The sequence below is a fragment of the Dama dama genome, chromosome 11, assembly GCF_033118175.1.
Source record: "Dama dama isolate Ldn47 chromosome 11, ASM3311817v1, whole genome shotgun sequence".
Classification (NCBI taxonomy): Eukaryota; Metazoa; Chordata; class Mammalia; order Artiodactyla; family Cervidae; genus Dama; species Dama dama.
In genome coordinates, this window is record NC_083691.1 from 99892174 (window position 1) to 99917465 (window position 25292).

At 57.4% G+C, this 25292-nt stretch overlaps 2 protein-coding genes and 1 non-coding gene across 3 annotated transcripts in view; all 3 read right to left on the reverse strand.

Annotated features, from left to right (window-relative positions):
- Window positions 1–393: 393 nt before the first annotated feature.
- Window positions 394–25292, reverse strand: part of FER1L5 (fer-1 like family member 5) — a 55189-nt gene continuing 30290 nt past the window's right edge. Inside the window, exons 20-53 of the mRNA XM_061156132.1 lie at window positions 22723–22847; window positions 21522–21622; window positions 20533–20710; window positions 20299–20454; window positions 19151–19282; window positions 17695–17858; window positions 17276–17390; window positions 14869–14971; window positions 13964–14127; window positions 13663–13836; window positions 13286–13430; window positions 13082–13159; window positions 11843–12024; window positions 11091–11267; window positions 10682–10771; window positions 9293–9439; window positions 9050–9212; window positions 8904–8929; window positions 7975–8025; window positions 7755–7859; window positions 7327–7446; window positions 6620–6781; window positions 6324–6415; window positions 5550–5720; window positions 5199–5347; window positions 4615–4754; window positions 3129–3217; window positions 2808–2897; window positions 2506–2647; window positions 1965–2064; window positions 1694–1887; window positions 1185–1294; window positions 730–877; window positions 394–621 (exon numbers count right to left, since the gene is read on the reverse strand). Coding sequence (XP_061012115.1) covers window positions 394–621; window positions 730–877; window positions 1185–1294; window positions 1694–1887; window positions 1965–2064; window positions 2506–2647; window positions 2808–2897; window positions 3129–3217; window positions 4615–4754; window positions 5199–5347; window positions 5550–5720; window positions 6324–6415; window positions 6620–6781; window positions 7327–7446; window positions 7755–7859; window positions 7975–8025; window positions 8904–8929; window positions 9050–9212; window positions 9293–9439; window positions 10682–10771; window positions 11091–11267; window positions 11843–12024; window positions 13082–13159; window positions 13286–13430; window positions 13663–13836; window positions 13964–14127; window positions 14869–14971; window positions 17276–17390; window positions 17695–17858; window positions 19151–19282; window positions 20299–20454; window positions 20533–20710; window positions 21522–21622; window positions 22723–22847 — 4511 coding nt within the window. The remainder of the gene's footprint in view (window positions 622–729; window positions 878–1184; window positions 1295–1693; window positions 1888–1964; window positions 2065–2505; window positions 2648–2807; window positions 2898–3128; window positions 3218–4614; window positions 4755–5198; window positions 5348–5549; window positions 5721–6323; window positions 6416–6619; window positions 6782–7326; window positions 7447–7754; window positions 7860–7974; window positions 8026–8903; window positions 8930–9049; window positions 9213–9292; window positions 9440–10681; window positions 10772–11090; window positions 11268–11842; window positions 12025–13081; window positions 13160–13285; window positions 13431–13662; window positions 13837–13963; window positions 14128–14868; window positions 14972–17275; window positions 17391–17694; window positions 17859–19150; window positions 19283–20298; window positions 20455–20532; window positions 20711–21521; window positions 21623–22722; window positions 22848–25292) is intronic.
- TRNAG-CCC (transfer RNA glycine (anticodon CCC)) lies at window positions 6004–6076 on the reverse strand. The gene has a single exon. It is a non-coding gene; the product is annotated as a tRNA-Gly (tRNA).
- LOC133065198 (SCAN domain-containing protein 1-like) lies at window positions 23890–24469 on the reverse strand. Its single transcript, XM_061156004.1, has one exon. It carries the CDS (start codon window positions 24352–24354, stop codon window positions 23926–23928), a length of 429 nt encoding a protein of 142 aa, XP_061011987.1. The 5' UTR covers window positions 24355–24469; the 3' UTR covers window positions 23890–23925.

Sequence of the window (25292 nt, forward strand, 5' to 3'; positions counted from 1 at the left end):
CTGTGTCCCAGGGCGAGGGGGCCACCTGGCCACGTGATGGAGGAGGGCAGCGGCCTTACCCTCCAGGAGCCATCTCTCCTCACGGATGCCCTGGCCTTCTGTTTCCTGCAACCTGAGGCCCACAAAGTGGATGAGCCCTGGGGGCTCAACGAGGTGCCTCCCGCCTTCCTGGGTCTCGTCCCAGAGGCTGGCCTTGCCTGTGGTGGTGTCAGCCGCCCAGATACAAGGTGCCTCTCTGTTACAAATGCTCTTTATTTCAGTGGAAAATTACAGCTCTGCTTGTTGGAAGTGGTTTCTGAACAGAATGGCCGGACTATTCCGAGTCCCCAGAAACAAGGAACTGGTAGGAAGCCGAAGGGTAGGGCTGTCCGTGGGCCAGGCTGTCCAGGGGGATTAGTTTTGTGGGGCCAGAAGTTCTGGAAGAATATCCCGCAGGCGCGTCACGTGTCCCTGGAGGTGTTTCAGCTTCAGGGCCGTTGTAGGTTTCAGGTTCTGCTGGGGAGTGGTGAGGTTGGAAGAGTTGGCGCTACTGGTGTTTGGCGCATTGATGATATTGGTGTATATTTGAATGGGGGCATTCAGCCGAAGTTCCGGTTTGATCCAGTTCATGGCCAAATAGTTCTAGAGAGAACAAGCAAAAGTCAGCCTGAAGTAGCTGCCCAAAAACGCTGTCTCAGATCATCCAGGAGGCACGGCACCTTTGCCCCGTCCCCTAGGCTTGTCACTCACCGGAGCCGAGTAGATAAACTTGAACAGCAGAAGCCCTATGAGCAGTATGATGGTGGTGGCTATGATTTTGAAGCGGTAGCGTCTCCAGAACACACGGATTAATCTCCCAATGGGTGACCGGATCCACATGAACAGGGTGTGGGTGCGTCTGTCCGGGAGCAGGGTTGGCAGAGAAGGGAAGAGGGCAGAGGGAACCTTCAGGTCAAGTAACCCAGAGCAAAAGGGCTTTCATTTGAAAAAAAGCAGCTCTGCTTCTGCCCACCCCTCTCTCCCGGCAGCTGCACTCCCCTGATTATAACTGAGCTTTGAGCTGGAGTTGGCTGGTGGGTTAAGTATCCCTCTTTACATCTCAGCCCCCTCCCCAGCAACACCCCCACACCAATTGCCAGGCCCAGCAACTCAGCTTTTTGAACCAGGAAGAGTGCCTCAGTGCCTTAACCCTGCAGGACCCTTACAAGGGAGGATGGAGTGTAGGGTATTGGTTGGGCTCTGACTGGCCTCGTCCTGCCGCCTTGATTAAGGCTTCCTTTTCTGTCAGTATCTCCAGGGTCATCTTCACTTTACCCTAGAAACACGATGGGTTGTGGGGGCACTGAGTTCAGATGGCAGGAACAAGAACCTGCCTTTTCCCGGGTTCGGAAGGGAAAAGGGGTTCAGCTCAGGCCCCCAGAAGTCTGTTAGAGCCAGGTTATATGACACAGCGGGCTTCCCAGGTGGCTCAGAGGTAAAGAATCCACCCGCCAAGGCCGGAAACTTGGGTTCAACCCCTGGGTTGGGAAGATCCTCTGAAGAAGGAAATGGCAACCCACTCCAGTACTCTTGCTGGGAAATCTCATGGACAGAGGAGCCTGGTGGGCTACAGTCCATGGGGTCACAAACAGTCGAACAGGACTTAGCGACCAAACAGTGTGGCTCAGCAGTCAGCCCTGTAACGCAGGCAACAGGCATCCGCCCCAGCTCGTACCGACAAGCGCCATTTGCCACCATCGAGGACCTGGCAAGGCCACCAGCCAGCCACATTCTTCATCTTAAAGAGGGACGAGTGCTTGTGCTGGAGGAAGTGGGGCCACTTGGGGTCAGCCTCCAGCATTCTGACAGAGCACAGCCTGGAGTGCGGGGCCGGGAGGGGCATGTCTGACAAATCCAGCTCCAGGACCCCTGAACCCAGAGAAAGGTCGTCAGCGACTAAGGCACTTCCCTGCCCTGTGGCTGCAGGCCCCGCGCTGGGGTCTCACCTAGAAAGTCATCCGTGGAGATGATGTTGTTGTCCCAGACCTGGATGATGAGCCGGGCTGGGAACTTCGTCACCGTGGGGTCCAGGCTCCATATGTAGTCCTGGAGGGTGGCAGAGCATGTATTACTGGCCTGGCTCTTCTTGAGAGTTCATGGCCACTGAGCCACTCACCACCCAGCCGTGATGGGATGGTCATGGAGGAGGAGGGGCAGGAGGGTTTATACCCAAGGCCACATTCCAAGCATCTCTGTGCAACTCACAGGCTCCGAGGGGAGGGGAGGGAACGTGTCTGACCCCCCACCCCACCTCGGGCCTGTTGGCTGTGTGCTCGGTCACTCAGTCGCGTCCGACTCTTTGCAACCCCATGGACTGTAGCCTGCCAGGCTCCTCTGTCCACGGGATGCTCCAGGCAAGAATACTGGAGTGGGTTGCCATTTCCTCCTCTAGTGGATCTTCCTGACCCCAAGGATGGAACCTGTGTCTCCTGCATCAGCAGGTGGATTCTTTACCATTGTGCCACCTGGGAAGCCTGGGCATGTTACCTTCTCGCTCAAGACACACACATGCTCTGCCACCAGGTAGTCCAAGGTGAAGATGAACCGCCAGTTGAAGATGCCCTCCCCCATCAGGGAGCGGTAGTGGACGTCCGTCTTCTGCATGTCCTTCTCCAGCCCGAACAGCCACCTGGGACCAGAGTCTCCTCACCTGGGGTTCTCGGTTCATTGTCCCCACTCCCTGAGCTGGCGCCCCGGGGGGAGGGCTGCCCAGTACACCCCGAGATCAGGAGCATCCCCAGGAATGACAGAACTAGGCACATTGGAGGGCACTCTGCTCCTTCCCTCACCCTTTGACATAGATGTCGTTTATCCTGTCGTTACTGTTCTCCTTCGGGTCCACGAGGGTGGTTTTCCAGATAATGCAGCGGAGCTCATACCTGCAGCCACCGTTGTCTGAAGCTTTGTGGAGGAATAGCTCCCCAACCGCAGCCTCAGCAAGGTAACAGGCCGGGGGGTGGGTGGTAGCTGTGCCCCGTGCCCACCCAAGTCAGGCTGGGCTTGGGGGGCCGCCTGAGGAGGCGGCGCCCTCGATCCCCCGCAGAGGGCAAGTGTCACGGTGACTCAGCGCTGGAGCCTGTTGGTGCCCCGCCCTGCCTGGTGCCACTCACCTGTTAGGCTTCCTGGGCCCAATGTTGACTGGGGGGCCGGGAGGCCCAAGCTTCTTAGGGAAGATGTCCACCCACATTTGCACCTTTCCCTAGAGTGGACAAAGATGAGCTGGCTGGGCTTGGCCAACCCCCCTCCGCCCCAACGCTACTCCCCGCTCTCGGCATGCTGGCCTGGGGGGAGGTCCCCGTCCCAGGTTCCAGGCCTGCTGAGGCTGTTTGCAGCACTAAGCATTGGGGGATCTAGGAGGTCGATGGACTTCAGATAGGAAGTCAGTGCGCCACGCACCAGCTTCCACTTGTTTCTTTTCTTGGCGGGGAGAACACGCTGGTGCTGTGCGACGGCTGTGAAGCTGGGGGCTGTGATGCCAGGGTAGCACATGTCACTGGGGTCTAGAGGGGGATGCCATTTAACAGGCCCTGCCTGACAGCCTCTGCACACAGCTACGAGTGGGATGGGGGCTGTGTTGACTAACCACCTAGTGGCCCTGAACAAGGGTAAGCTAGGTGATCTCCAGGTCATTCATGTTGTGGAACCACATCCGAAGGATGTTAAGCTTTCCACCAAGCGCAGAGGTCTAGGCAAGAAGGGGTAGAAGCGGTGAGGGAAGGGGAGAGAAGAAAGCAAGAGAGTAGAGTCACCAACACTTTGGCCACCTGATGTGAAGCGCCAACTCATTGGAAAAGGCCCTAATGCTGGGAAAGATTGAGGGCAGGAGGAGAAGGAGGCAACAGAGGATGAGATGATTATACAGCATCCCTGACTCAGTGGACGTGAGTTTGAGCAAACTCCGGAAGATGGTGAAAGACAGGGAAGCTTGGCGTGCTGCAGTCCGTGGGGTCACAGAATCAGACACGACTTGGCAACTGGACAACAGCAACAAGAGCTACCAACAGTGAGAGTCCTTCAAACCACGTGACCTGGTTTTATTCTGAAACTGGCCTCACTGACTGAGAAGACAAGTTCAGTGAGGGTGGTTTTAAAAAGTGCTCGGCAGAGAAGTTTGTTATGTAGAACGTGCTGTCAGGTTGAGAGATGGGGAGAATGAGATGAGCCATTCCGGTGGCTGGAGGATGGGGGATCGCTGGGGTGCCTGTGGGGATTTTTATTCCTTTTGTTTGGAGTTCCTTGCTGTGCAGAAAACACAGCCTGCATTTCACAGCCAAGTCAGGGTTCTGATGTCTGCACTCTGACCCCCGCTCCATCCTTCCCACCTTCCATCCAGGGGAAACTCGGGCAGTGCTGACCCTGGCAGGTGGGGCCCCCAAACACTTCCACAGCAGACATGGGGCCTCAGCTTTTCATCAGCAGCTTTTTCAGCTCTGACTCTCTCCACTCTTCGTGACATCGCTGCAGTTTCTTAGTAACACACTCAGAACATGTTTGCCATCTTTGCACTCACACCTGTGGATGCCTGGCCTTTCCTGCCCCTCTCATCCTAGGTGGTGGGGTTCCCCGCCTCCCGCTCCGGCCCCTCAAGGCTCATACCTGGTCAATGCCCGGCTGGCTGTCGCTGTACAGAGTGCGGGTCTCCACATGCTCGGGTACCAGCCCCTGGGTGTTCAGGAGGTACAGAGCCAGGCGCTCTTTCTTAGATCCCAAGAAGTGCGCTCTAGGGGGCTTGAGTTCTATATGGGGAGAGGGGACGGGTAGGAGATATCAGGAAGTCACGGCCTTCCCATCCCCCACATGGGCCCCGCCTTCTCCACCCTCAGCCTGGGAGGCGGACTTGGTTATCCTTTACAGGAGGGTAGCAGGCAGGGTGGCGCTAGTGGTAAAGAACCCTCCTGCCAGTGCAGGTAGACTTAAGAGATGTGGGTTCAATCCCTGGGTTGGGACGATCCCCTGGTGCAGGAAATGGCAACCGACTCCATGCCTGGAGAATCCCACGGACAGAGCAGCCTGGCAGGCTGCAGTCCATAGGTCACACAGAGTCAGACACGACTGAAACGACTTAGCTTGTGTGCAGGGACAGGGTGGGGGTAATGCCCTCTGGCAACTCCTCCATCCTGAGCCCCACCGGAGGCAGAGGCCTGGCCCTGCGCTTGCTGGCAGGTGTGTACGCTTCTCACCAAAGCTTTGCAGTTCGAATTTTTTCCCGTTGTAATAAACAGAGTCACCCTCAGGGCTGAAGAGAGGCGGCGGTAGTCCCTTTCGCTTGGCGTGGTGCTCCAAGAGCAGGCTTGGGGGCATCTGATCCCGCCACCTGAAGGGCCCTGACCTGTGGGGAGACCCGAGTCCTGGAGAAGCCCCTGCTGCGCGCTGCAAGCTGACCGGTGCTGGGAGTAGGCATGCAGATGGGTTTGGGCCCCAGCTCCCCAGCCTGGGATGCAGGTGTCTTCAAGGGGAGCTGTGGGCTCCCTCCTCCACCCTCACCTGCTCCCTTGCCCACCGCCACCCCCCACCCCAGCTCAGGTCCTCACTGGCAATAGGATTTGGAGAGCCCACAACGAGCTCCAAAGCCAGACAGGAGTCGGTCTTCAAGGTCAATGACTGTGGTTCCAATCATATCATCAGGTGAGAATAGGTCAAAGTCATATAGCTGGATCTCTAGGTCTTTCTCCAGGGGGATGGTGCAGCTCAGTTCAAACATCCTAGGGAGAGGGTGTTGGAGACACAGAGACTGACCGTGTTATCCACCTGCCTCCGTCTCCAGCACCCTGGCCCCACGCGCCTGTGCCCAACTCTGTTTGGTCCCGGTGAATATAGACAGCAGAGCCTGGCATGACTGTCATCTGCCAAAAACCAGCCCTCAGTCCTGGTGGGAGCGACTTTTTTTTTTTTTTAAATTTATGTGGCTGCTCTGGGTCTTAGTTGTGGCATGCAGGATCTTTAGTTGTGGCGTGAGAACTCTTAGTTTCGACATGTGGGATCTAGTTCCCTGAGCAGGGATCAAACCTAGGCCCACTGCATTGGGAGTGCAGAGTCTTAGCCACTGGACCACCAGGGAAATCCTGGGAGTAATTTTTGATAGGCCTGGGGTGCAGGACTCTGAGCTCCCTTCCAGGGCAACATGTCTGAGAGGGAGGGGAGGGCTGGGCTGCCCGTTGGTGCTGGTGCATTGTCCATCCGTTGAACACAGTGCTAGGGACGCAGAAGTGAAAAAGGAACATGAGCATTCTCTGCCTCCAGGACTGCTCCCGACCCGCGGGGGATGAGAGCAGGGGTGTGGGACCGGGCGCACTGGGGCGGCTCACACGCCAAAGATGGGGTCCAGAGTGTTGGGCTGGTACTTGTCCCGGTTGCCAAGCATCGTCTGTCCCAGTTTCAGGATCACGTAAGGGTCACACTGGGGTTCAGAGAGAAGTGAGGGGAGGACAGGAAACAGGAATCAGCCCGGGTTGGCGAGGGAGGGCAGGAGTGAGTCAGAGAGGAGCCCCTTGTACAGACGTGGCCTTTGGGAAGTCTGCAGTCTGGGCATCAGCCCAGGGGGCTCTGCGATGCTGGGGTGCAGAGTGTGGTGTCGGGGTGGGGGGGTGGGGAGGCTGGTTACCAGGCCGTTGATGTCTTGGGGCTGCAGGTGGGAGGCTCGCACAATGTACACCCGCACCACGCACTGCTGAGGGAAGTCCTCTTTCTTAGGCCAAAGCGGGAACTGGCGAGGGGGCTTGGGAGCTTCCGGGTTCTCAGGAAAGGGGTAGACGCGGAACTGGCCCTGTGCGTGTGTCAGGGAGGGAAGGTCTTGGCCGACAGCCTGGCAGCAGCGGCCTGGCTGTGTAACTCCCTCCAGGAGGGGCCCCGGGCCCCCAGTCAGAAGAGTGGGTTGTGTTGAGGATGGCAGGACCTGAAACCCACAAGGACCGGTGGGGGCAAGTGCTGCAGAGATGCCCAGCCAGGACCACGATGTTCAGGAGGGGTGATCAGGAAGGGCATTCAGAGGGGTGTTAATGCAGGAACTGAGCTCCCGGTTTCTGCTGAAGGGAGCTGTCTTTCCACCCGCATCCACCCCTCCAGGTCCGCACTTCTTTTCAAAAGCTCTTGAGCCTGAGCAGGGATTGAAAAGCCCTAGCCCTTCGTGCGTCAGGGGAGGCGACCCTGAGTCCCCGCAGAGGTCAGTCTCTGCCCCCCACTCCCGAGAGTGTCAAGCCCTCCATGCCCATCCTCACAATGAACATGCAGAACCAGGGCTCCTAGCAGAGCCTCCCCCGGGCAGAAGGGGCCCAGGGTGGCGGGTGCAGCCACGCGGGGCGGGACACACACCTTGAGCTCCCCGACCACAGGGCTGCCCAGCCTGGGCCGCTCCTGGTAGAGTTTGAAGGTCTGGCAGAAGTCCTGCAGGCCTTGGAAGGCTGGCACAGCCTCCAGCTCGCAGTCATACACCTGTGGGAGGGCGCGGAGGACCCCGCTGCGGGGTGGGGCAGCCGGCCAGGCCCGGCCGAGGGCACCATCCCTAGGATGGGGCGGGCGGAGGGGCCCCTGGGCTGCTGCCAGTGGAGCGCTGGTTCCTGAAGGCCAGGGGTCGTGTGGTCCAGTCTTGTGGAGACGGTGCGGGAACATCCCCTGCTGCCCCTCTCCCCGCCCCTCCACCAGCTTGGCTGTTCCCTGAGGGCCCCGTGCCCGCATGCTGGCCTCCCCCGCACAGCCTCTCGGCCCCCCTCAGCGGTCCTCGCTCTCAGGGGCCTGCGGACCTTCAGGGTGTGGTAGTCTTTGTACTTGTACTTCAGGGTCCGGGGAGCGTCTCCAGTGGCCCAGAACAGCTTGCTCCACCAGTCTACCTCCTGGTCATTCTCGTCCTGGCAGGAAGAGGGGGCGTTTCCCTGGGGAAGGGGCGCGGGGGCTTCCTCTGCCCCACCCCTCCCTGGGCTGCCCAGGGTTGTGCCTTATTCCCCGAGGCTGAGCCTCCGTCACCTCAGCTTTGCCGGACTTGAACCAGAACTTTTCACAGAGGTAACCTAGGAGCTGAAAAATGACTGCACATGAGCGAGGCAAGGCCCAGCTGCCCAGCCCACCCATCGCCTCCCACTTCCCAGAGGAGAACGGACTCAAGGTCACAGCCTCCTTCCCTGGCTCCCTTCCCATTCACAGAGGCCTCTTAATTCAGGGGTCCTCAGAACTAGGATGGGGGCCAAGAAGGAGGGGAAGGTTTGTTCTAGGTTCTCTTGCCCGCAGCCCAGATTGAACTCCGGAAGGCTCAGAAGTTCAGAGCCTTAATCCCCACCCCAGGCTTCTAGATCCGAATCTGCATTTGTTCAGGACGTCCCAAGGATTCCTGTGCATTCAAAGCCGACAGGCGCTGCTCCAGAGCAGCAGTTCTGAAGTTCAGAAACACTGGAATCACTCGGGGTGGGGTGAGGTATGAAAGCGTTGGTCACTCAGTCGTGTCCGACTCCTTGTGACCCAATGGACTGTAGCCCGCCAGGCTCCTCTGTCCATGGAATTCTCCAGGCAAGAATCTGGAGTGGGTAACCATTCCAGGGAATCTTCTCCAGGGGATCTTCCCCACCCAGGGATCAAACCCAGATCTCCTACATGGCAGGATTTTTTTTTACCATCTGAACCACCAGGGAAGCCCTTGAAAAAAAAAGAGAGAGAGAGAGAGATTGATGCCACCTGGGTCCTACCCCCAGCAATTGGTCAGTGGTCTGGCCATCCGGGCTTTTTAAAATTCTTGAGCAACTCTAATGTGCAGCCCAGGTTGAGAATCGCTGCTCTTGAGTTTCCCTGAACAATTAGGCCTCACCCTGGAGGCACAGACATCAGAACTGTGTTTAATCCACCCTCCTCAGGCACAAGGGCCATTTCCTGAAATGGCACAGGGCCTCCGGCCCTTCACTCACCTCCTGGTACTTTTTCACCGACAGCGCTGCGTGGAGAAAGTGCAGTCGTGAGTCTCAGGAGAGAGGACGAGGGGGAGGAGGGGCACCCCCGCGCAGGGTCAGCCCTTGGGTGAGGCCTGGGGAAGGGCAGGGAGAGAGGGTCATACTTGGGGGCCGCGGGGGCACGTAGTCCTCGGCCCAGGGGTCACAGAAGTAGGGCTGCAGAGAGTGAACGTTGGCCTGACCCACCACGGTCTCCTGGCCGAAGTCCTGACTGTCCACCACCTTTAGCACCAGCGGCAGTGCAAAGGTCTCCTCCGTAGGCATGTACTGCAGTGCCGGGACAGGCCAGGGCGTGAGGCTTCCCGCGCGACGGGCATCGTCCCAGCCCTCACCCACGGTGTCCTTACCAGTGTGAGGAGGAGGGCTGACTGGGCAAAGTTGGGATTGGTCTGAAAGTCCCTGATGGGCTCGGTCTGCAGGGACTCCTCCCAGCATTCCACCAGGAGCCGGGGCGAGCGCACCTGCTTCATGTTGCGAAGGCCCCAGACCAGCATCTGGCGGGATGGAGAGCGGGTTGGGGCGGGAACAGGCGGTGCCTCTGTACCGGGGTCCCGGCCTGGCTGGGGGGCCTGCAGGGCCGGGACACGAGGCTCGCCCAGGCCCCCTCTCCTGTGGGGAGGAGCGCTCCTGCTCCAGGCCTGGGCACCGTCCTCTCTCCTCCATGACGGAGGTGCCGCGCTTCCCCCCTTGCTGCCCGTCTGGCCTCTAATCACTTCTCTGGGAGGAGTTCCTGACGCTGGCTGCCTCCCAGGCCTACAGCAGCTGGTGTGGCCCCGGGCTCCCAGGCATGGCGGTGCCCTCTAGCTGGTGGCTGATTTGGGTCCCACAGAACTCCATGGCCGGTTAGCACGATAGTGCCCTGAGATCTCGCTATCTGTGGCCCCACACTGGGCACCCCACACTGGGCACCCCCTCCTCAGAGAGCTGCCTCGGGGCAGAGTGGGAACCAGCCACCTGGCCTGATCCGGGCTGTGGTGCTGGGAAGACCTGACCACCGTGCACTCTTGGCCAGGTCTGTGGCAGGCACCAAGGTTCTAACATGGGGCCCTCCATGCTACTCTCAGAAGAGGTGAGAAGCGTCCTGGCATTTGGAGCCTGGCAGGGCCGGGCCTAAACTCTGGAGCTGCCACGGAGCCCCTGTGTTGCTGCGCGTGGGTGTGTTATTTCTCAGAGCCTGAATTTCCTTCTCTGGAAGGTGGTAGTCCCTAATTTTTGCTCAGGGGCCACGTGAGGCTCACACACAGTAGGTAGTGAATGCTAAAGCCGTTTGTCTACGACCTGCTGGGTGCCAAGCCACTCAGTCATGTCCGACTCTTTGCGACCCCCTGGACTGTAGCCCACCAGGCTCCTCTGTCCATGAGATTCTCCAGGAAAGAATACTGGCGTGGGTTGCCATTTCCTTCTCTAGAGGATCTTCCCAACCCAGGGATCGAATCCGTGTCTCTTACGTCTCCTGTATTAGCAGGCAGGTTCTTTACCACTAGTGCCACCTCATGATATTTTGCTGCTGCAGAGATTTGCATTAAAATACTGCAAAATATTCTATCAGAGCTTTTGCCCTTCACGTCTCTCCTGTCTCTCTGTGTCTCTCACAGGGTATCTTCTTGGGGTCCAAGCTTTGGATCAGGTAGGCAGAAGGCACAAGAGGGTCAGCAGAGAGTGCTCCATGATGCTCAACTGCTCTGGGGACAGCTTGTGCCCCACCCACCCGCCTGCCCCGCTCCACACTTTGTCACCTCGATAGCCATTTTCCTGAGCGTGGGCTGGATGCTCTTGGGCAGGATGTAGATGCCGTTCTTCCAGGGCACACTTAACATGGGCAGCTGCTGTCTGAGGCTCTGAAGGGATGAGGCAGGGGAGGAGGGAGATGAGGCCCCATTGCTCTGGTCCTACTGTCCCCCCTCCCCGACTCAAGCAGGACCCTGAGAGCGCTCAGCTGAGGCAGCCCTGGAGCCCTTTGGGCAGAAGCTAGTGGCGGAGTCATGGAGAGGCTGGGCAGGTCGGCACCTCCCACCCAGCGGTGTCTGAGCCAGGGCCCCCCAGGGCTTTCTTGAGGGACCGGGCTTGGGGGCTGCCAGTTGTGGAACCCATGGCAGAGGAGCCAGGCAGGGTGGGGGCGCTGGGCACCCCACCTCCCAGCTGGACCCCCTCTCCTAGCACCTCGGTCTCAAGGATCAGCTCACAGGACGCCAAGATTTCGCCCTCTTCGTCCTCCAGCCCTCTTACAAGGGGGTGCCACCTCATGGGGGGCAGGATCCGGTCTTGGGCGTCCAGCCAGACCACCGGCTGCCACATGGTCCGTCCCCACAGTGTCTCACTGCCCTGGAGGGAAGGGATAGTTCACAGAGCACGGGGGCCAGGCTGGCAGCATCCTGGCTCCTCCCGGGACTCTGACGCCGCCAGGATCAGGGCTGACATTTATGTTCTCAGGCTGTGCTCTGCGAATCGGCCTCACTGAGCACTTTCTGAATATTCTCCTCCACAATAATGACTCCTCACAGGAATTCCCTGGTGGTCCAGTGGTGAGGACTCCTCACTTCCACTGCAGGGGGCATGAATTCAATCCCTGGCCAGAGAACTAAGATTCCTTCATGCCACGTGCATGCATGAGTGCTTAGTTGCTCAGTTGTGTCTGACTCTTTTTCAACCCCGTGGACTGCAGCCCGCCAGTCTCCTCTGTCCATGGGATTCTCCAGGCAAGAAGACTGGAGTGGCTTGCCATGCCCTCCTCCAGGGGATCTTCCCCAACCAGGGATTGAACCGGCATCTCTTACGTCTTCTGCACTGGCAGGCGGGTTCTTTACCACTAGCAACACCTGGGAAGCCCCGGTCATGCCGCACAACGAAGCAAATAAATATAGTCTCCTCAGAGCTCTGCCCAGCCCAGCCCGCCTCACCTGGGGGTCCCGCTGCCACAGTTCCAACACCACACACGGCGGGCCCTCTCTGGTGTCCTGAGGGTTCTCGTACAAAAGGAGGTGCTGAAAGATGAGCGTCTGGGCCCATGTGGGGGCCGCAGAGCTCTTCAGGGTTTGGGTGCACTGGCTGTGGTTCAAGAAGACCAGCCTGATGAAGGGCCCTGGGGGTGGAAGTTGAGGAGGTGGTGCCTTGGAGCTACTGAGTGAGGCCCTCCTCTCTTCTGGCTGCTGGCACCACTGGACCCAGCACCCAGGGAGCCTCAGTCCCACCGGCCGCAGCCATTCCAGAAGGCCACCTCAGCGTTAGGCGCAGAGCCCGTGGGCTGATAGCCAGAGGCCACCTTAAACTGTCATGGCTGGGGTCCAGGCATCACAGACTCAAGAGTGCCCAGGGGCTTCTCTGGAGGGGTTCTGGGGACCAGGCTACATGTACGTGGCTGCTCTTCCTCATTATCAGCAAGTGGCCTTGGCATCAAGGGACATCACAAGTCCCTTTGGAAGAGGGTGGTGGTGATTTAGCTGCTCAGAGGTGTCTGACTCGCAGCGATCCCATGGACTATGTAGCCCGCCAGGCTCCTCTGTCCATGGGATTCTCTAGGCAGGAATACTGGAGTGGGTAGCCATTTCCTCCTCCAGGAGATCTTCCCCACCCAGGGATCAAACCTGCGTCTCTTGAATCTCCTGCACTGCAGGTGAATTTTTTTTTACTGCTGAGCCACCAGGGAAGCCCTCTCGATGCTCCCAATGGACACAGCTACCAGCGGACACCCACTGCCCCGGCTAGACCCCGTCTAGCACTCTGGCTCCTGACAGACAGGGCCACTGCCAGCCCAGGGCACCTGAAATCTCCATGTGGGGCTGGAAATTGCCAAACCTCACCCCCACCTGTCGCTTGCTCCCTGCAGGGGACAAGCGGTGCCCAAGCCTGTCGCCCTGTCTCTCGTCTGCGTGTCTCCTCCTCCCCCTCCCAAGGCCCAGCTGAGTGGCCTCCTCTGGGTGAAGCCTCCCCTTCTCGATCTCACGGTGTTGGGACACACGGCGAGACTGCTCCCATCCTGTGTTCCCTGCTCCTGCGTCTTCTCCCCAAACCAGGGTCACGAGCTGCAGGGGGCAGGGATCTGCAGCTCTGTCACCGCCTTCCTCGCCATCCTTTACACTGCTGGGTGGTCAAGTGGGGGGTCCCTGAGAGGCTGGTGGAGAAGGGGTGCCCTTGCCTACCCTGGAATGTCTGGACATGGCTGGACATCAGGTTCCGGGCCTGGTAGATGTAGCAGAAGAGCTGGTAGTAGTGGGGCTCTGGGAAAGAGAGGAGCCATGTCTGCCACCTGCCTTCAGGCCCCCCACCCCAGGCCCCCTGCTCCCCACCCTCAAGCACTGGGGGCCTCTGGGGCCACCCAAGCAGACTGTCCGCTGCACGCTCACTGTTGAAGACGCAGTAGATGAAGGGCAGGTTGGGCGTCGGGGTGACGGCTGGGGGCGCCCTCCGGACACGCCTGAGGCTGTCCAGCCTCCGTGTGGACGACACCATGTCCACCTCTCTCTTCGCCTGCTCTTTCATATCTGTGCTCTGTGCCCAGGACAGACTCCCTGAGGCTCTTGGGTGCCTTTCTTGTCACTCCAGCGCAGGCCCAGGTCACCCTTCTCCCCAGCCAAAGCCCAAGCATGTCCCCTCCACCACCCCACAGTGGTCACTGCGTCGGACCACACAGGACACCTCCGGCTGCCTGCCCCACCAGGCGTGCCCTGGCTCCGGAGGCGGGGTTGCAGGAGGGGAGACCCCTAGCCCACCGGGGCTTTACCAAGGATCCCTCCAGGAGGAATATGGGTGCAATGCCCTTGACCTTGTTGGGGGCCAGCCTGCGGTGCCAGCAGCGGCGGCGGAAGCGGCTCTGGGGCTGAGGGTTCAGGTGGAACTTGGAGCCGAAGACGCCGTACTCCCAGCCTGCCTCGTCCTCAGCCAGGCCGGGGTGGTGCTGTGGGGGGAGTGCAGGCGCCCTCTCACCCGCCGTGGCTGTGGCTGTGGGTGGGCGCCCTCTGCGGGCCCCCCTCCCGCCCTGCGGTCCCCCCCCCACCCCGGTCGCTGCCCGGGCGGCCCCTCACCAGCTGCAGGAAGGAGAGGGTCTCCTGCTCGTGGCTCAGCCGCCCGTGGTCCCGGTAGCGCACCCGTGCCCAGCGCCGGCGCCGGCGTGAGTAGTAGGTCTTCTCCACCGAGTTCCAGACCTGGGGCAGCCCCGAGGGCGGGATGCCCACGCCATACTCCCAGCCTGTGGGGCCAGGACACGGCCCGTGGGTGCCCAGGGGCTCAGGGGCCTGGATGGGCCTGAGACAGGCCCCGGGAAGGGCAGGCCAAGGGGGCAGTGCAGTCCCTCATGTGTAGGTCTGTCTGGCCACAGGGAAAGGTGCGGTCACACAGCATCACCCAGTGGGCCGAGCCCAGCAGCCCATCTGATAGATGAGGAAGGTGATCGCACAGATGTCCCGGGACCCGCACACATCACCCAGTTCATAAGTAGCAGAGCCTGCACCCGGAGCCCTGGTCTTCTGACTCCTAGCCCATTCACTGTCCCTTCCCTGGGGCCGCTAGGCTGAACCAAGCTCTGGACTTGACCTTCATGTGCCCAGGAGGCGTTCAGCATATGGGCTTCCCGGATGCAGGCAGTGGTAAAGAACCCATCTGCCAATGCAGGTTAGACAGAAGACACTCAACCCCTGTGCTGGGACGATCCCCTGGGGGCACGGCAACCCACTCCAGGATTCTTGCCTGGAGAATCCCCACGGACAGAGGAGCCTGGCTGTCCATGGGGCTGCAGAGTCGGACACGACTGAAGTGCCTTAGCACGCATGCACACACCTGTCTTAAAGCTGGGGCCCATGTCTGTGGCAAGTAGGGAGGCCCCACTCTCTGAAGGCTGGGGACCCCAGGGACATAGGCCCACTCTACCCGAGAGCTTCGCGGTTTTCAGCTCCAAACCCTTCCACCCTCAGCCAGCGTCCAGAGGACTGACCCTCATTGTCCACTGCGTGGTTCAGCTCCACAGCCCAGGTTTGCTTCACGTGCCAGCCCTGGGGGCACTTCACAATCTCCCGGGCCTCCACGGGCTCTCCATTCTGTGGGTGGACAGACAGGGCAGGCCTACTGCGGCCGTCGTGGCCTCCCACCCCAGGAGCAGACAGTGCTTGTTACGGCTAGTGCCACCCGAGTGTTCACTTAATATGCTTTTATGGGTTTGCCTTTCTGAACCGTACATGCATTTTTAAAAGGAAACTTTATATAAGCACTATCAGTTTTATATAAACTTTATATAACCACTCACCATAAATAGGAAATAACCGTACGTATGACTATGAAAGTAAAGTAGCGTGACTTAATCTCAGGTGGATGCTGCTGCCTGCCCACACCCAAGCCAGCTCTGCCCTTGTGCAGAGGAGACCAGACTGTGAGACGTGAGTTAACCTCGCTGTCCAGTCAGGAGTACGTCAAGGCTGTATATTGTCACCGTGCTTATTTAACTTATATGCAGAGTACATCATGAGAAATACCAGGCTGGATGAAGCACAAGCTGGAATCAAGATTGCCCGGAGAAATAATAACCCCAGAAATGCAGTTGTCACCACCCTTATGGCAGAAAGCAAAGAAGAACTAAAGAGCCTCTTGATGAAAGTGAAAGAAGAGAGTGAAAACACTGGCTTAAAGCTCAACATTCAGAAAACTAAGATCATGGCATCTGGTCCCATCACTTCATGGCAAATAGATGGTAAAACAATGGGAACAGTGACAGACTTTATTTTGTGGGGCTCCAGATGACTGCAGCCATGAAATTAAAAGACGCTTGCTCCCTGGAAGAAAAGTTATGACCAACCTAGGCAGCAGACTAAAAAGCAGAGACATTACTTTGCCAACAAAGGTTCATCTAGTCAAAGCTATGGTTTTTCCAGTGGTCATGTATGAATGTGAGACTTGGACTATAAATAAGGCTGAGCACCAAAGAATTCATGCTTTTGAACTGTGGTGTTGGAGAAGACTCTTGAGAGTCCCTTGGAATATAAGGAAATCCAACCAGTCAATACTAAAGGAAATCAGTCCTGATTATTCATTGGAAGGACTGACGCTGAAGCTGAAACTCCAATACTTTGGCCACCTAATGCAAAGAACTGACTCCTTGGAAAAGACCTTGATGCTGGGAAAGATTGAAGGCAGGAGGAGAAGGGGACGACAGAGAATGAGATGGTTGGATGGCATCACTGACTCAGTGGACATGAGTTTGAGCAAGCTCCAGGAGTTGGTGATGGACAGGGAAGGCTGGCCTGCTATAGTCCATGAGGTCGCAAAGAGTCGGACACGACTGAGTAACTGAATTGAACTGATCCAGTAAGCAGCCACCAGCCTGCATGTGCGTGTGCTCAGTTTGCAGTTGTGTCGGATTCTTTGTGACCCTATAGACCGTGACCCACCAGGCTCCTCTGTCTGTGGGATTCTCCAGGCAAGAACACTGGAGTGTTTCCTCCTCCAAGGGATCTTTCCAACCCAGGGATGGAACTTGCGTCTCCTGCATTGACAGGTGGATTCTTTACCACCCAGCCACCTGAGAAGCCCACCAGCCGCCTGGGGCTCCTATTTAAGTTCAGTAAAATGAAACAAAATTTGGGAATTCCCTCGTGGTCCAATGGTTAAAACTCTGAGCTTCTACTGCCGGAGGCCCAAGTTTGATCCTTGGTCACAGAACTAAGATCCCACAAGCTGTGCAGTGTGGCCAAAGAGAAATGAAGCAAAATTTAAAGTTCAGTTCCTCACTTCCACAAGGGCCACATTTTAGGCACTCAACAGCTACACGACAGTGGAGATACAGAACATTTCTATCATCACGGAAAGTTCTCTTGGGCTCACAGACTTAGAAAATGAAATTACGGTTGCTGGGGGAGAAGGGATAGTTAGGGAGTTTGGCATGGACATGTACACACTGCTGTACTGAAAATGGATGATCAACAAGGACCTACTGGATAGCACAGGGAAATCTGCTTAACGTTATGTGCCAGCCTGGATGGAGGGGGGTTTGGGGGAGAATAGATACATGTATGTGTGTGGCTGAGTTACTTTGCGGTCCACCTGAAACTATCACAACACTGTTAATTGGCTTTACTGCAATAAAAAATAAAAAGTTAAAAAGAAAAAATGTTCTCTCGGACAATGTTGGTTCAGACCAGCCCCAAACAGTCTCCTATTCTGGGTAAAAGCACTGCCTTTGCACGGGGGGCGGAGACACTCTGCCGTTCTTCCAGTCCCACTTAGGGTACCTCTTCCTGCCACCTAGGGATACAAACCCCATCAGTGCTCACCCGGGTCCCACTGATCCAGCGCTCCCAGCTTCCAAGGCCCCCGGGAGCATGGACTGTCCCCCCACACCCCCTACTCACCACATCCGTGTTGGGGATGGCGGCAGGTACCCAGGCCCCCGTGGCATCCCGGCGCTGGTTCTCATATACCTCCTCCAGCACCTGGCTCTTGTTGATGTCCGTGTCCAGGAGCAGCCTGGGGGCGGTGAGACCCCAAGTTCCCAGCACACCTCCCTGAGCTTAGCGACCCCTGGGGTCCTCTTTGCTGGCCAAGCACTCCCATACCTGGCAGCAGCACCTGCTCTGGGCAAGGCTGGGCAGCGGGGCATAGCATGCATGGTAGGGGGGGTGGGCAGGGCCCCCCGGGACCAGGCTTCAGTGGCTGTATGCCTGCCTCCCTGAGTTGCTGCCTACTGGCCCTCCTGGGTAAAATGAAGTGCCAGCTCCAAGGCTGCCTGTCCAGGGGCACCCAGGCTCCAGGTCCCACGCCCCAGCCTTACCTCCTCTGAGGCTCCACTGTCCATGGACCTTCCCAGTGCCATCCATGGGGCTCTTTGAAATCTTCCTTGGGAAGGGCCTTGTGCCCCATGACATCCGAGAAGTTGGGGCAGTGTTGCAGGAACTGTTGTCCCCACTGGTCCTTAAACTTGGCCTGGTTCTCGTACTGAGAGAGGGGAAAACATCAGTGCCCACAGCCCCCTCCGCACACCCGGCATCCGCCCAAAGCCTCCTACCCTGGGCTGTACGTGCCTCCTAGAAACATGGAGCCAGGCAAGAAAGGGCGTGGGACCTGCCTGGGGGCAGGAGCTGTGTCGATGGGACAGCACCTCCCCTGCTGTCCGTCAACACAGGCGGATGCCATGAATCAAGTGCTCATGTGGCCAGGCCCCTTTCAGCCACACTCTCCCATTTCACAGGTGATGAGCCTGAGGCTCAGAGGTCACCTCTACTCCAGGTGGCTCAGCCATGGAGGAGTGGAGTGGGGTGGATGCCTGCGTTAGAGCCTGCTGGTTGCCTGCGACGTGACCTGTCCTCCCCACGTCACTGGGGAAGCCAGTCCTGCTCCACCACTGCCACTGGGTCTGGAACTTTCTTCCACATTCCCCCGAGGGACCCTCAGCCCCTGCCCCCTGCACTCATCCTAACCCCCCTCTGTCTCGGCGCCTCCAAGTCCTGCCTGCTGTCTCTCCATCCACAGCATGCAACTTAGGAACCATGAAAACAGGTTTTAACTCAGTTAAAAAGTCTGAAGTGTTAGTTGCTCAGTTGTGTCTGACTCTGTGAGCCATGGACTGTAGCCCGCCAACCTCCTCTGTCCATGGAACTCTCCAGGCAAGAATACTGGAGTGGGTAGCCTTCTGCAGGGGATCTTCCTGACCCAGGGACTGAAGCCAGGTCTTCTACATTGCAGGCAGATTTTTTACCACTGAGCCACCTGGGAAGTCTGAGACTCAAAACTTATTTCCCCTCTATTCTCAGGAACTTCTCCTGAGCCATGTCCTCCCCCTTCTCTGATTATAGAGCAACCTCTGGCCGGCTGCTCACCCACCCCCTGGGTTTACAGTTCTGAGGGAAGATACCCCATTTCCAATTCCTCTGTTTCAGAGCTCCCCCTCCCCGGCTGGGGTGGGTAGGGGCCCCGGGCTGTCACGTTAATGATGGACAAGGACCCTGCAAGCAGTCAGAGCCTTACTCACCTCATGTGCCCTGAACTAACTGGGAGAAATTCCCTGTAAACCTCCATCCCAGTGAAAGTGACTGGCCCCAGGGGACCACTCAGTTGCCCTCCTGTTACCAAGGCCATGGCTTGTCAACAATGGACTCCTTTAGTCCTTGTCACTTCCCTCTAGCTCCTTTTACGGTTCTCAGATTCTGCCAGCGATCTTTTCTCCACCTTCGGAGTTGGGCTGGTGCCAATTCACCCCCCGCCAGCACCCCCGCCTCGCCCCCACTCACCGTCTCTGCATACACGACCACTTCGCCCTGGCGGAGCAGCTCCAGGTCCCTGCTATCAGTCACGTTGCCAAGCCACATGCAGACCCGGAGCTGGGCGGGGAGGGTGTCCTTCTCTCCTTCTCCCTCTGGGTACTGAGCCAGAGGCAGGTCAGCACCCACAGGGGTTCGGGCCCCCCGGGGGCAGGGGCATGGGTTAGGGAGGGGCACACACACCTGCCCCTTCACCCTCAGCCCCGGGAGCAGGGGCTTCACACTGAGCTGGGTGACGGGCATCACAGAGGCTGGTGTGGGGTGAGGGATGCAGGAGTGCGGAGGGGCAGGGCCACTAGGGAGCCTGGGAATGCCTTAGGGAGGAGTGGAGCTGATGGTGACATTGACAGTGACACTTGCCATGTGATGTGCCAGGCACTGTGCTAAGTACCACACATGTCATGTATGCTCTAATGCCCACACACCACTACAGAGTGGGTACCTTCATCACCAGGCCCATTTCACAGAGGAGCAGGCTGAGGCCAGACACGGTGGGCCCCAATGCACACAGCCAGTGAGCCACAGGACCAGGATTCAAGTCTCAGTGTTCTTGTAGGATAAGAAGGACTCAGATGGGCACCATTGGGATGGAGCCTTCCACGACGGCGGGAAGGGCAATGGGGAGCCAGGAAGTCTCTGAGAGGGAGGCAGGGTCTCCCACCTGCCTCCCCGGGGCGGGACGGGGAAGGCTGGAAGCTAGGACTGTCTTCAGGGCAGGAGACTTGTGTTCAGTCAGCCTTATTTACGGATTGCATCTGATAGGAAGGGCTGGAGCCCAGACCTTAAAGGTATTAAATATGTAGATAGCAGCCAATGATGGACCAGGGGAGACGGGACAGGGACAGGACTAGGTGAGGTGTGAGGACAATGGAGGGGACAAACTTGAGGAACATTTATGATGGGCATGGACTTGGCATCGGCTACATGCCGATGGACCCAGGCTCCCGCCTCCCTCTGTTTAAACCCCATTTCTCCTGGTAAAGGGCCCAGCAGAGAGGAAATGGGCATGCCCTCCAGAGGCTCATGGGGGCTCTCCGGTGTGGGGGTGGGGGGTTCAGGGCTTCTCCCTTGGGGTGTCCTGGGCCCTCTCCTCCCCTGAGGACCCCCGACCTCCCCACCTGCAGGAATAGGGTCTGTGTCTTCCCACAGAACCTGCCAGAGTGCCGGGCCCCGTCTGGGGAGAACAGGACGCTGTGGGCGGGCACCTGAGCATAGGCCACCCGCTGCTCCCGGGACATCAGCCAGATCATCACGTCAGGGAGGTTCATCTGGGGCTGCGGGCGCAAGAGCGTCAGTCCCGCCTGAGTGGCCGGTGCCAAGGCCTGCTCCCGACCGGGGTATCCAGCGCCCACCTCGGGGAGCACGGCGTTGAGGCGGTACAGCCAGCCCTCTGCGGTGGCCACCATGTCCCTGGGGGGCGCCTGCTTGGCCTTCTGGGCCAGTTCCTGCAGAAGGAGGCGGCGGAGCTTCCACCTGTTCTTGTCCAGGTCGGTGGCTTTGGGCTGACTGGTCATGCAGGGCAGCGGCCGCCTGTGGCCAGGAGTGGGGGAGCGGGGGCTGGTCTCTCTCCCATCTCACCTGCTCACCACCCCGCCCAGCCTCAGTGTCCTCCCTAGACTGGAGAGCTTGCCCTACTGTTTGGCCCAGCTGACCAGTCCTCTGAGACCAAGTTGGCTGGAACAGCTGGTCGACCTGGTGGACCGGCCTGCAGACGCAGAGTGCAGGCCTGGCGAGTGGGACGGAGCCCTGCCTGCCCTCCCCAGGAAGCACACTCACTGGGGGTCTAGCCCTGGGTTCTCATACCTCCTGCTCCGGTCCTCCCAGCCCCCGCAGCGTGCCAGGCCCGTGCTCAGGACCTCCTCGTGGACAGGGATGTGAGCTGTGAGACGGGGGCCAACCAAACCCGGGGAGGAGGGGATCTAAGTGGGCTGTAGGCCGGAGAGAGACCTTACAAGGGCTCTTCCAGAACAGGCAGAAAACTGACGAGGGCCTTGTGGCGAGGGGTGATGGAGGAGAAGGTGTGGGCTGGGACGTGCAGGGCTTGTCTGGAGGGCTTGTCTGGACAGTGGAGAGAAGCTTGGTTTGATGGGAGCATCAGGCGTGGATGTAGAGGGGACAGTGATGGGAGGAGAGGTCAGGACCGTTTTGGAGGTCCCTGAATGGCAGAGAAGCAGTTCTGTTATTTGGAGAGAGATCTGAGCTTATGTTTGCTGTGGAGGCAGGGGTGCGGGAGGGAGGCAGTGGGGTAGTTGTTCTGTAGGGTCTGGTCTGCGCCCCAGGCTTTGTGTGGACTTGATCTAGCTCAGCCCTAGCCCCGGGGGTAGGTGCTCCCTGCCCCTACTTGCAGTCCTCCACCAGCTCCCTCAGCAGTTTCTCCCACTGCGGAAGCAGAGCCGGGTCCCTCGGATTCCTCATGGACTTCAGGGTGTCCAGGTTGGCCTTCTGCCCAGCAGGAGAGAAGCAGTGTGTGAGTGTGGGGCTCCCCTGGGACAGGCTGATTGGCCTAGGATGCTTTCAGCCAGGACTTGGGGACCTTTGAGTTGGTGATGGACAGGGAAGCCTGGTGTGCTGCAGTCTGTGGGGTCACAGAGAGTCGGACACGACTGAGCAACTGAACTGAACGGAGGGGTAACCTGGAGATGTCCAAATCCAAAGCTGTCACATAGCACTGAAGGCTAGGATTCCCTCTCGACTACCCTACAGAAAAAATGGGTGGCAGGAAGAAGCCAGGATGTAGCAGGACTGTGAAGGGGTCACAGGGTCTTAACCTCGGACTTCCCTTCTGTTGGTGCGAGAAAGTCACATCTAAGGCGGGGGAACCAGGGGGGCTCTGCTGCCTAAAACTGCTCAGTGGCTCCCACCTCAACACACGCTTAAGATCTTTTGTGGTCTGACCCTTCCCAGCTCCGCTGGTCTTATTTCCTCATCACCTCCACACCCCAACCACCCACAAACTTCCTATCACTATAGCTTTGCGCAGCGTTCCCTTCTCTGCATCCCCACCACTCACCCCAGCAAGACTCTGCTCAAATGTCATCTCCTTTCCCAACAGCTCCTCTGACTCTCCTCTCTTCATCTCACCCCTCCCACCTGAGTCTCTCTGCCCCTGTGGCTCTTAGCACCTGAATCTCCCCTGCAGCCCTGCTGCTCTGCGTCCTAACTATTGCACGTCTGACTTCCCTGCTGGTGAAGACTGTGTCTATGTATCTTTGTGTCTCTGGTGCTTGTGTCTGGCACCTCAGCTGGTGTGGGATGCATGAGAGAGCTGAGTGACCTGATTCCTAAGGCTGCGACTCATTTTCCCAAGTTTCCCATCAACGACCTGGGTCCTGGGACTTCCCTGGTGGTCCAGTGGCTAACACTCCATGCTCCCAAGGCAGGTGGCCCGGGTTCCATCCCTGATCAGGGAACTAGATCCCACATGCTGCAACTAAGAGTTCACATGCCACAACTAAAGACCCGGTGTAGACAAATTAAAAAAAACAAAAATAGACCTGGGTCCGCCCCTTGGCCCCCCTCACTCCCCTGCCCACACGACTCACCAGGCGATCCCGCGTGAACTGGAGGAGGTTGAGGCAGTTCATACGGAAGCCGACGTCCTCCCAAAAGGAGGTCACGGCCACAACAGGCTTGGTGTTGTACCAGGGCACGTAATAGTAGATGTTCCCTGAAACACAGAGCCACGTGTGTGGGGCGGGGGTGTCTGAGGGACACCCTGCACTGTGTCCCCTCTCAGAGGACCTTCCCTGGGCCATGCCATTCCTCTAGGGGGTGATCTGCTAAAGCATCCCAACTGGACCTCTCCTGCTGGAGGGTAGGCTGTGGGCCAGTTCAGGATGGATATGCTTTGATGAGCACAGCTGGCCTAACGGGGCCCTCACGGTGCTCCATGTCACTTGGGTTCACAAGGTCCCCAGTTCACAGGTGGGAAAACCCACGCTAGAATAGGAAGTGGTTTCCCTGCGATGGCTCAGCCAGGTGGTATGATGCGGGCATTCAGTTCCAGAGCCTGTGCCCCTAACTCAGGCGAGATGCCAAGGCCCAGGTCTGCCTTGAGGTTGGGCCTTCCTTCTGGGTGTCAGGAGGCAGAGGAGGAGTGGGCCCTGGGTTCAGAGACCCAGAGTTTGGTTAGGGTGGGCAGACACCTGACATAAAGGGCCTGCCCATGCAGAGGAGTGGGGTGGAGGGGCAGGCATGGTCAAAAGCCACTGATGGGCCTGGCAGACTGGGTCCCCTGGCCATGATTCTTATTGAAACAAGGGCAGGGAAAGCTAGATGAAACACATGTTATTCTTTTTTTTTTTTTTTTTAAGAATCAAACTTTAATACTTCAAGGACACCCCAAATGAGTTACTGGTGGGGTTACAGAAGCTTCCATTCAAGCCACCACAGCAAGAATCAAGAATATTAAAGTTGAAGCAATCATCTCTTTGGATACATAAAAGCTATATATTAAAGCGTGTCACAAAGTGCAAAAGGGGAGGCATTCAGCAGAGCAAAAACAAGCAGCAGACTGATTGTCCTTACAATAGGGCAGGGAAACTCATTTTGGAGTTCACACTGCCAGGAAAGAGAGCTGCTTCAGGCAAAAAAAAAAAAAGGTTTTCACTGATTCTTATTACAGCTAGCAAAGGCAAGCTCAAAGAAAATCAAGGTTCAGATTTCTCATGACTGTAGTTGGATTTGCAACAAAGAGAGCCTTTGGTCACTTCTCATATGTAGGCTGAAAAAGAAGCAGTGAGATTTTAGCCAGTGATTCTGACCCCAGGCTGACACCTCAGTGCCCAAGCTCTGAGCTCCTCAGGGAGGACGGCCTGGAATTGCTCCTGCACCAGCATTTCCACAATCTGCTCCTTCGTGTGAATATCAGGTCGCAGCCACTGTCCGGCAAGCTCCTGGAGATGTCTCAGGACATCCCTGGGCCCAGCTGCATCTTCATAGCGGAACTCCCGGAACCTCTGCCTGGAGGCTGCAGGGTTGAGAGGCCTCCTTAGGGGCACGGTCTCCAGGTCGTCTTCAGAGTCTTCATCCGGGCTCTCTGCTGGGACCTGGACCTGGGGCGGCGCTACCAGGATGCCTTCTGGCTCCTCAGCCATCTCATTTGGTGGTGACCTTATTTCATCATTCTGGACTTCTCCATCTCTTTGCATCTCTGGATACCCTTCAGTCTCCATCCTAGACCTCTGCAAAAGGATTTTTCAGACTCCTGCGCAGGTGCCCCTCGGAAGGCCGGGTGAACGGGGGGAAGGAGAGGAGCGAGACGCCAAGCCCCGCCACCAGCTCCGGGAAAGAGCCACATGTTATTCTTTTTCTGAAACATTTTGCTGAGTTGAAATAAAATCCACAGGAAACCGAAAATAAAGTCAAAGCAGAAAGTCTGTGAGGCAAGTGGAAGCAAAGTGGACAACTGTCCTCTGAGTTTCTGGAAAATCTTGAAGAACTGGCTCTTCTCTGTGACAACTGCCAGGGCCCAGAGGTTAGGAGAGACAGCCGAGCACTGTCTAAGGTGTGTGGTCTAAGAGGACACCCCTGTGAAATAGGTTGAATTGCGTCCCCTATAAAGCTATGTTGGAGATTTCCCTGTGGTCCAGTAGTTAAGAATCTGCCTTGCAACGCAGGGGACTTGGGTTTGATCCCTGGTGGGGGAACTAAAATCGCACATGACTCAGGGCAACTAGAGTCCATGCATCACAACAAAAGATCCCACATGTCTCAACAAAGACCCGGCACAGCCAAATAAATAACTGAAGAACTTTTTAAATCCAGAAATTAAAAGAAAAAGAAAGAAAAGTTAAAAATAAAAAGTTAAAAACCAGACAAAACTGTCAGTTAGGAGAAGGACAGCAGCCCTTGGTGTGGGTGGGGGGTGGCAGGTTCAAGGGGCCCCTGGGATGTTGGGATTTTGTTTCATGGTCTGAATGTTGTTATGTGGCTATGTTTGCTTTGCAATAATTCATTGAGCTGAATACTTTGGTTTGTGTACTTTTCCATAGATGTGTTATATTTGAATCAAAAACCTACTCAAGAATTATTAAAAAAAAAAACCACTAGGATCAAAATATATAAAATACATATAAATATATAAAATATATATAAAATACAGTGTCAAATG

Coding starts and splice junctions, on each gene's coding strand:
- LOC133065198 (XM_061156004.1), bottom strand. CDS start 24,354: ATGGAGACTGAAGGGTATCCAGAGATGCAAAGAGATGGAGAAGTCCAG.